Source organism: Coregonus clupeaformis, chromosome 8, assembly GCF_020615455.1.
Source record: "Coregonus clupeaformis isolate EN_2021a chromosome 8, ASM2061545v1, whole genome shotgun sequence".
Lineage (NCBI taxonomy): Eukaryota > Metazoa > Chordata > Actinopteri > Salmoniformes > Salmonidae > Coregonus > Coregonus clupeaformis.
The window spans coordinates 48,289,113-48,299,125 of NC_059199.1; the positions used below are offsets into that span (position 1 = coordinate 48,289,113).

The following is a 10,013-nucleotide window of genomic DNA, read 5'->3' on the forward strand; positions in this document are numbered from 1 at the left end:
CTCTCCTCCGCCCCACTCTCTTTGGACCACTGCCTGGAACCTGAGTCCGTAAAAAAGAGAGAGAGAGACAGAAAAAACACCCCAGAAGAACTTTGGTTCACCTAATCACTCTTCACTGGTTTTGGAGCTATTTCTGCCACGGTTATGTAAGTCTCAAAAGAACCAGTGAAAAGGGGGTGGAAGGTGTAAGACTATGGGACGGGTGTATACTGTGTATATGTCAGTGTGTTTTGGATAGGGGGAAAGGGGTCTCCTTTCCTCTCATCCCAGAAAATAAAACTTGTGTTGTAACACCCTTTAATGCCAAGGGCCACATCATTCAAGCTCTCTTTAGCATGGGAAACAAATGTTTACATTGCCAAAGCAAATTAAATTAAAATAAACAATCAGAAATTAACAGTAAACGTTACATTGTCTCTCGCTCTCTCATTCTCTCTGTCATACAAAAACACCCCCCCCTCTCTCTCTCTGTCCTCTCTCCCCCCCTGTTTCTGTGTTATGATTCCCTTAACCCTACTCACTCAGTCAGTGAGGCAGCCAGTCTCTGTCTGTACAGACTCGTCCTGGGGGGATTACATGCATTAGAGGACCTATGGAAACCGAGCCCTTCCCTTCACACCTGCCCACCTGTTGGAAATCATTTCTGATGTCACAAACAGAGGCTACTGCCGGATACACCGACCAGTAGCGGTGCGTGGGTAAAATCACTGGGGAAGCTAAGTCAGGAGGAAAAGACATATTACAACCTGTGTTGTGATAATTGCGTTGTTTGCTCTGCAGTCGCCGTAGCTCAGTTGGTAGAGCATGCCGCTTGCAACGCCAGGGTTGTGGCTTCGTTTCTCACGGGGGGCCAGTATGAAAATGTATGCACTCACTAACTGTAAGTCGCTCTGGATAAGAGCGTCTGCTAAATGACTAAAATGTAAAATAACCTGTTAGTTCATATGCCTTGTCACCGTGATATATATAGGCCTAAGGCAGAGACAATAAGAACATACAACCACTAATAACAACAAGATAACTCATGTAAAGCATACTGTGTCCATTATAGGTTATAGGTTGAGAGCTTTTGTGAAAGAGCACAGTTAGAAAGATATGGCATATAGAAGCAAACCGGATGGACATCATGAAAATGATTGGAGAGGTTGAGGGTAGAGGAAGTTCAGGAGTAAAAACAAACAAAATAGAATGTAGAAAGTATGTATAAGCTGGAAGTAGAGGCCTAAGCATTGTTGTTCACTAGTTTACTCCAAGTAGGGAAGGGGTGGTGGGGTTGGAAAGTGATAAAAATAAATAAATAAAAAACATACAACCACACCTTTGTTTCATCACAAAACCGGAGAGCAACATCTGTCTAGTGGAGTCCACAAAGCATATTGCATGTAACAAATAGTTATATATTTTATTTTACCTTTATTTAACTAGGCAAGTCAGTTAAGAACAAATTCTTATTTACAATGACGTCCTACACCGGCCAAACCCGGACGACGCTGGGCCAATTGTGCGCCGCCCTATGGGACTCCCAATCACGGCCGGTTGTGATACAGCCTGGAATCAAACCAGGGGGTCTGTAGTGACGCCTCAAGCACTGAGTTGCAGTGCCTTAGACCGCTGCGCCACTCGGGAGCCCACAGTTGACCTACAGCATGGTCAAACAAGTTAATGTTTCCGACATTTTCGGACTACTAAACAACTATTGATTTAAAACACCGGAGAGTTACTGCAAATTGCAAGGAAAACAGGAGCTGCCTCCACTATTCCAGCACCGTTTCAACTTCAACATTTCAACATTATCAAATCACCTATGCTTAGTCTAATACAGTGACAACTAAAAGATTCCAAAAAACGATTATGTCCAAACAACGTAAGCTAAATACCATATGTGTGTGTGTGAGCGTGCGTAAGTAGAAAAAACATGTTGACTCACCCTACTTGTATAGAAACGTCAATGCCATCCTCCTCTCTTTCATGTTGCTGAAACGGTCTATGACATTCAGTACACACTTGTAGTTTTTGTTGTCCTAGGCTACCTGGCTAAAATACTTGCTCGCTAGCCTAACTTCCTTTCATGGGCAACGATTAGCCAGCTAGTTAACATTAGCCTAATAGATATTGCTACATATTGAACTTCCATCCGCTCAGGCCAGGGGCACAATGTATGAATTTATGGTTGAATCAGAATCGACGTTATAATCACTGGCCAGTACGGAGAATTAAGTAAAACCACAAGTCCAAATCCCTATCTCCATCCATGGCTAATTTTCCTTCAATTCGCAAGAGGCTGAATGCATCTCACCGGAGGACAACAACACAACGAGATGCATCAATTCAAGTTTTGTTCTGTCAATGACATTTGGCTTTTGATGTGATCTGATTGATGTGATCTGATTGGCTTCCCTTTACACGTTTTGGTTGTTGTGCCAGGACCATTCACATTTGAGCTCATTCAGTTTAGCTCAACGCTGATTGGCTATTCTTGTATAAAAAAAAATATAAAGGGAGGCCAAATGCTCGCTGGCTTCCCTTGCAATATAATACTATTTTTGGCCAGACAGCATCAGATACATGGGCTAATAATAATAATAATATGCCATTTAGCAGACGCTTTTATCCAAAGCGACTTACAGACATGTGTGCATACATTTTTACGTATGGGTGGTCCCGGGGATCGAACCCACTACCCTGGCGTTACAAGCGCCATGCTCTACCAATTGAGCTACAGAGGACCACATACAGAGACAGAGGGGCGCTGTTTCATTCGCTCAAATGCTTTCTCCGGTGAGATACATTCAGTCTCTTGCGAATTGAAGGAAAATTATGAAACACAGAGAGACGGAAGATACATTTTCTGTATTTCTTTAATTTTTTTGGTATATTTTTTGTGGAAGACTGGCTTCCCTTGGCATCCATGAATACACACCACTGACACCGACTGACCTCTGTGACTATCCAGTGGCGTTGTGCATTAGAACGTGATCCAGTCACTTAAGCTCTACTTGGACACATAGGATGCATTCCAAAATAGCACCATATTCCCTATATAGTGCTCTACTTTTGATCAGAGCCCTATTCCATATATCGAGAGCTTGGGAATATAAGGTTCTAGCTGCATTTTTGTCAAAATTGAGTTGGCGACATAGCCTCGTTCTGTTCAATGTTCTCTACTCATATAGTACTCTAAATAACCCAATTAATGTTGTTAAGTTCAAAAGAAAACTAGTTAAAGATTGCTGACACCAAACCAATGAGGGTTCGGAACTTTAAAGTCAATTATTTCAGAATCATCTTTTTGCAGATAGAACCTTATAGTCCCAAGCTCTCGATACAGTGCACTACTTGTGACTGGCCCCTGTCAGCCCCTGGCTTGCGAAAGTATTCACCCCCCCTTGGCATTTTTCCTATGTTGTTGCCTTACAACCTGGAATTAAAATAGATTTTTGGGGGGTTTGTATCATTTGATTTACACAACATGCCTACCACTTTGAAGACACAAAATATTTTTTGGGGTGAAACAAACAAGAAATAAGACAAAAAAACAGAAAACTTGAGTGTGCATAAATATTCACCCCCCCAAAGTCAATACTTTGTAGAGCCACCTTTTGCAGCAATTACAGCTGCAAGTCTCTTGGGGTATGTCTCTATAAGCTTGGCACATCTAGCCACTGGGATTTTTGTCCATTCTTCAAGGCAAAACTGCTCCAGCTCCTTCAAGTTGGATGGGTTCCGCTGGTGTACAGCAATCTTTAAGTCATACCACAGATTGTAAATTGGATTGAGGTCTGGGCTTTGACTAGGCCATTCCAAGGCATTTAAATGTTTCCCCTTAAACCACTCGTGTTGCTTTAGCAGTATGCTTAGGGTCATTGTCCTGCTGGAAGGTGAACCTCCGTCCCAGTCTCAAATCTCTGGAACACTGAAACAGGTTTGCCTTAAGAATTTCCCTGTATTTAGCACCATCCATCATTCCTTCAATTCTGACCAGTTTCCCAGTCCCTGCCGATGAAAAACATGTGGTGTTACTCGGGGTGATGAGAGGTGTTTTCGCCAGACATAGCGTTTTCCTTGATGTCCAAAAAGCTCAATTTTAGTCTCATCTGACCAGAGTACCTTCTTACATATGTTTGGGGAGTCTTCCACATGCCTTTTGGCGAACATCAACGTGTTTGCTTATTTTTTTCTTTAAGCAATGGCTTTTTTCTGGCCACTCTTCCGTAAATCCCAGCTCTGTGGCGTGTACGGCTTAAAGTGGTCCTATGGACAGATACTCCAATCTCCGCTGTGGAGCTTTGCAGCTCCTTCAGGGTTATCTTTGGTCTCTTTGTTGCCTCTGATTAATGCCCTCCTTGCCTGGTCCGTGAGTTTTGGTGGGCGGCCCTCTCTTGGCAGGTTTGTTGTGGTGCCATATTATTTCAATTTTTTTATAATGGATTTAATGGTGCTCCGTGGGATGTTCAAAGTTTTTGATATTTTTTTATAACCCAACCCTGATCTGTACTTCTCCACAACTTTGTCCCTGACCTGTTTGGAGAGCTCCTTGGTCTTCATGGTGCCGCTAGCTTGGTGGTGCCCCTTGCTTAGTGGTGTTGCAGACTCTGGGGCCTTTCAGAACAGGTGTATATATACTGAGATCATGTGACACTTAGATTGCACACAGGTGGACTTTATTTAACTAATTATGTGACTTCTGAAGGTAATTGGTTGCACCAGTTCTTATTTAGGAGCTTCATAGCAAAGGGTGTGAATACATATGCACGCACCACTTCTCCGTTATTTATTTTTTAGAATGTTTTGAATCAAGTAATTTTTTTCATTTAATTTCACTTCACCAATTTGGACTATTTTGTGTATATCCATTACATGAAATCCAAATAAAAATCAATTTCAATTACAGCTTACAACCTGTAATGCAACAAAATAGGAAAAACACCAAGGGGGATGAATACTTTTGCAAGGCACTGTATAGGGAATAGGGTGCCATTTGGGACACATCCATAACCATTCCAGGATGAATTTAATACTTAATACTTAATTTCAGCGCTATGAATAATCCACCCTCAGTAAGAGTGTATAGGGACATCTGATAGAGGGGACAAACTTCCTGTAAATATTTAACTGAAATAAAGTGGGCTACATCAGAAGACAAAGGCTGTAAACTGTAAACTTAAGTGGCTGACTCAGGAGCGGAGAGCAGATACATTATGTCTACGTCCCAAATGTGCACCCTATTCACTATATAGTGCACTTCAAAGGGATTAGGGTGCCATTTGGGACACAGACTGTGAAGTGTAACCAGAGGTCAGGTCCGCGACTGCCTGACCTATCCCAGCCTGGCGTGCATCCGCCCTTCCCATTCCTTGCACTGTTGGAGATACAGCGAGGTTATCGCAGACTGGTGTCGGTTGTGGCAAGCTGACTGTGTTATTGCTAAGCTCTTTCAGACAGAAGTGGGAGAGTGGAGAGGCAACATACCGATCCAAGCCCAAAAGGGCCTGATACCAAACCCTGTAGCCCTGACCTACACAGCCCTATATTACTCTAGGTAACTTGTGGAATAAACACAGGCTGGAATACGGTTTTAACCAATCAGCATTCAGGATTATACCCACCCGTTGTATGAAGCCCTATATTACTCTGGGAATGAGGAAACCAGGTTAGAAGAACAGACCAATAAGGCAACATACTGTACATAGGCATGCCGCAAACACACATAGCACACATGACGACGCAATCACTAAACCCTTGGGGAAAGCCTCCATGTGCCATGCGCTCAGAAGTGTGAAGTGGAATTCAGCCAAGTGAGTGAACATCTACTACTAATCTAGATTTGGGGGCTTTTCACAGTGATTAAGGCCAAGCCAAGCCTCTAGAGCATTGTGTTAACTTTACACTGAAGTCGTTGGCCCTTGATACTACTGAATCACTAGAAAACTGCTTCACAGCTTTGCAAGAGAGAGCTGTGAGTTCTGGCTTTCCTAATATGGTAGGATGACACAGACTTCAGACACAAGCACATGTCTCCAAAAAAGAAGAAAAGAGGAGGTAGTGAAATAACACTTAGCTGGGAAAGCACATGGGTGGTTATTTCAGTAAGTACAGTACCATAGAGGAATCCAAACAGCACGGCCAGTCGGTTCCATAACCATTTGCCAGCTCTCTTGCCAAGTGCCCTACATTCCCCAGATAGTGTGAAGTAGACAAAAGCATTCCATTCAAGAAGAGTTGTGAACCTCATACCATAGTAGGAAGTGGATCTTCCCATAAGCTCCAGACAGTGCCAGTGTTAATGGTGAATGAAAGGGCTAGAACTATATCAGAGGCCAGGTTTCCTTGGCTTGAGAGTTGAGAGACAGACAGCCCCATGCCTTCAGCAGGGTTTTATGTTGATGCTGACACAGGCCCTGATTGCCAGAGCAATCTCAGTTACTCCTTACTTTACAGAGCTCATGGACAGTGCAGCCTATTCATTTCTAGAACATTTATGAATTATGACTGGTTTGCATGTTACAACAGGCTGAGGCCAGTCCAGCATACAAGGCAGAATTGAACACATATGATGTCAGTGGTAGGACTCACAGGTCACACGCTCAAAGTAGAAAGGTTAAATCCACTCCACTGAATGTCTCGTTTGTTCGTCAGTCCTTGAGTGTAAACAAAATGTATTGCCCAAACAAAGCTACAGCCAAGGTCGAATGGGCAGCAGGGAGAAAACGCAGCGAGAGAATGAATGCGCCAATGTATCCTTTAAGTGCTACTAAGTAACCTGAGTCGATGCAATTATTTATTACCCGTGAGGAAGGTACAATAGGGTTCACTGTCAACGCATGGTCATTTGATTACCCCATAATAAATCATTACCCACCCTTCAGAATAAGCATAGGAGAGATTATTCTTACATAGGCTGCTGCTATTCATTTCCCGCGTCACTTCACAAGTTCTATAGTGTGGCTTTAAATCCCACATAGCCTACGCACAGAGAAAGTAATTTGACCTATATGTTTGCCAATTTAGTTCACAATATCCTTGTGTATGACTTGTGGAGACCAAAGAACGAACCCAGAGTAGACCATCTGCGTTGACAGCCCAAGGCTGCGATGGGCTAAATGCAATCTACTTATGTACCATTGTTACAACATAAGATTAATACAAAGGTGTAACATTGTTACAACTATGTTGTTACAACAATGTAATGTTACAGTATCATTTCACATCATTAGTCCATCATTTCAACGCTCTGTTTATCTTCAAATAAACTATAATTTGATGATTGCTATTGTATTCACTCTAGGGAACATTGCTTTGTGGTTAAAAACCTATTACTTTTTCCAATAAAGTTTAGTAGAGAAGAGACAAAATATTGTTGTTACGCCAGGTTATGGACAAACCCAATACATTCATTACACTCTCATCATATATAATTTCTGGAGAAGTCATTTCATTGCATTGAGGCCAGTCACTTACTTTGTACTTCATTTTGAGCGCCTACACCTCGTCTTCTCTCTGACTCCGGGAAAGTGTAAAATATCCGCTTTCGCGTCAAAGAGAACACATCTGAATGTTGCAACGAAACGTTTTCTTTGCGATCAAACAGCCATGAAGAGTTGGTAAATGGTAAAGACAATAAAAAGCGAATGTTTCCTTCAATGATTTTCAATCCAGTTGCGCGTATCACTGTGGTTCTGCAATATACTTCTGCCAGCCCGCTGTAGGAGAATGCGTTTACTTACTACATGACACCCTCTTAGATCATTTACATAATGTGGTTCTCATTGGTCAAATTCGTCCCTCCGTCCCACTTGAGAAGGACAACGAACGTCATAAAATGAATGGTCTGCTATAATTATAATTTGCATGTCTATTGACTAGAAGCAAGGACCACTGCATGAAATAATTTATAAAATGTATTGTATTATAAATCAAGGTCTTATGGGACTTTGCTTGGTTGAGCCCAGAAATGTAGATTGAGCCCAGAAATGCAGTGCGACCAGTAGAGCTCACCCGAAGCTCCCGAGCTGGGAATTAAAAATGTCTCTCTAATCCTTTGATTAAGAGCAACATTTTACACATCTGAAACCTGAAACATCAAGACATTTATATATGCCGCATAAATGAGCAACGTCTTACTGAGCAAAGGGCCTGTCAAAGAGTCAAGTGATATACCTGAGGAAAGCACCCACTGCCTTGTCATCCACGCCAAATAGGTTTAACGCCTCGTGTTAACTGGTTCCGATAGAGGGCGATGAAACAACAGAAGCCATTAATTTTCAATGAGAGAGAAGCAAAGTGGGTTGTGGACCGTTGGGTGACGTGAGCATGGGCGAGGGAGCGTGAACAAGGCGGGACCTAAATTGGGGATATGCAAATATTCCACGATATCGCAGCGCTATTGACCAATCGAAGCTCACTATAGCTTCCAGCCCCTACAGGATTGGCTGTTGATACCTAACAAGACCTAGGTGCTTGCTAGCACCCACACGAGCGAGAAGCTAGCATGGCGAGGCGAATACGAGTGCTAGTTAATCAAGGCAGTAACCAACCCAACTAATACAGCTCAAGCGAAACCATGGTCAACCATACAATAAGAATAGTTGCCATCAGGGGCGTAGGCATGGGTGGCGACCCTGCCAGGCCCACCCAATCAAACTGAGCAAAAACGAATAAATAATACTCCGGATTTCTGGATACCCCCTGGTTGCCATGCTAAACTCTGTCTCTGCAGTAAGTAGGCTAGGCCTACTATGTTCGTTCTACAGTCTCACAAGAGAGGTCAGACCGTTGGAGAGCTTAGGGGACAGGAACAAGAACTAGGCTTACTTGTTTGATTTCATCATCATTGATTTCATCATCATTGAACAACATGCAGTGGCTTTGAAACCAAAGTAAAATGTTGACATGATAGAGATGGTTAAGGGGATCTTGTGCAAGCAGGACATGAGTGGAGAAAGAGTGGGTGAAGTTGGTGCAAGACATCACCAAATGCTCTAGGTATTGTGCGTTCCTGTCCATCATGTACAGGGTTTCATCATAGAGCTAGTGTCGTAGTAAATATGACCCATTTTAATGTTAGGAGCTTGTTTTCAATCAATGCTGTTCCTATGCAAGAACAATGGACAGAGCCAATATCTTCTCAAGGACAACACCCACGCCACAGGCCACAATCTGGTTGCTCCCCACAAGTCTTTCCTTTGAGAACATACACACATTCACACACACATCCTCATGCCTCACGAGTTACGCACACACACAAACTGCACTTCTTTCTACTGGTCGGGTGCCAAGGGCAGAGGACTCTGCCGTGCACCAAAGGGGCTTCTACTCTGGACAGAGCAGACCCGCCTCCTACGCCTCGGGAACCAATCAAGGGACTAGAAGAAGGACCCCTTCCTTTGTGTTACATTGTATAAAGTAATGCTGTAAACTCTGTTTTTGATCCCTTTTCAACTGTCTCCATAAGAGGCAACTGAATGGGTCCATGCATGTAGCTTGAGCAGTACCAGCTATCTCTGTTGTTTAATAAACTGCCTTTTGCTTAAGCATATTCCTCTCTGTCTAGCGTCGTTGGTTTGTACTTCCTCTCCTTATGGTTCCACCAACACTAGCTAAGCCAACATGACACATTCACACACGCACACACAAACACACACACACACACACACACACACACACGTGTATTTGAGTATCAGTCAGAAGAGCATTTAGGCCTACCAGTTTTGAGGTTCATGTGATGGAGGGATGAAAAGGAAGAAGTATGATTGTATGATGCTTTTTTAAAGATCAGGCTTCGACAGAGTTTCAGTTTCTATTGTTATTCAGAAATACTTAGAAACATGTTTCTGAACTATTTCCAGTGAATTAGACATTGTCCATGTCAAAAAAGTGATAGGCTTAGTTGTTTATCAGTAGCTTCTACTTTTTGTCTTGACATTGAGTGGACTTTAACCCATAATATTCATGATAACTTATCTTTTTCCCCTGATAGACCCACACATGGACCTTGATCATGCTGTTTTGTTGTT

At 42.7% G+C, this 10,013-nt stretch overlaps 1 protein-coding gene across 3 annotated transcripts in view; it reads right to left on the reverse strand.

Moving 5' to 3' along the window:
* The window catches only part of LOC121571870 (enhancer of filamentation 1-like), a 34,371-nt gene extending 26,663 nt beyond the window's left edge, over positions 1-7,708 (reverse strand). For all 3 annotated transcript variants that reach the window (XM_041883637.2, XM_041883636.2, XM_041883635.2), the window contains exon 1: positions 7,459-7,708. In XM_041883637.2, the coding sequence (XP_041739571.2) occupies positions 7,459-7,470 (12 nt within the window). In that variant the 5' untranslated portion in view covers positions 7,471-7,708. The remainder of the gene's footprint in view (positions 1-7,458) is intronic.
* Between the last annotated feature and the right edge of the window lie 2,305 nt (positions 7,709-10,013).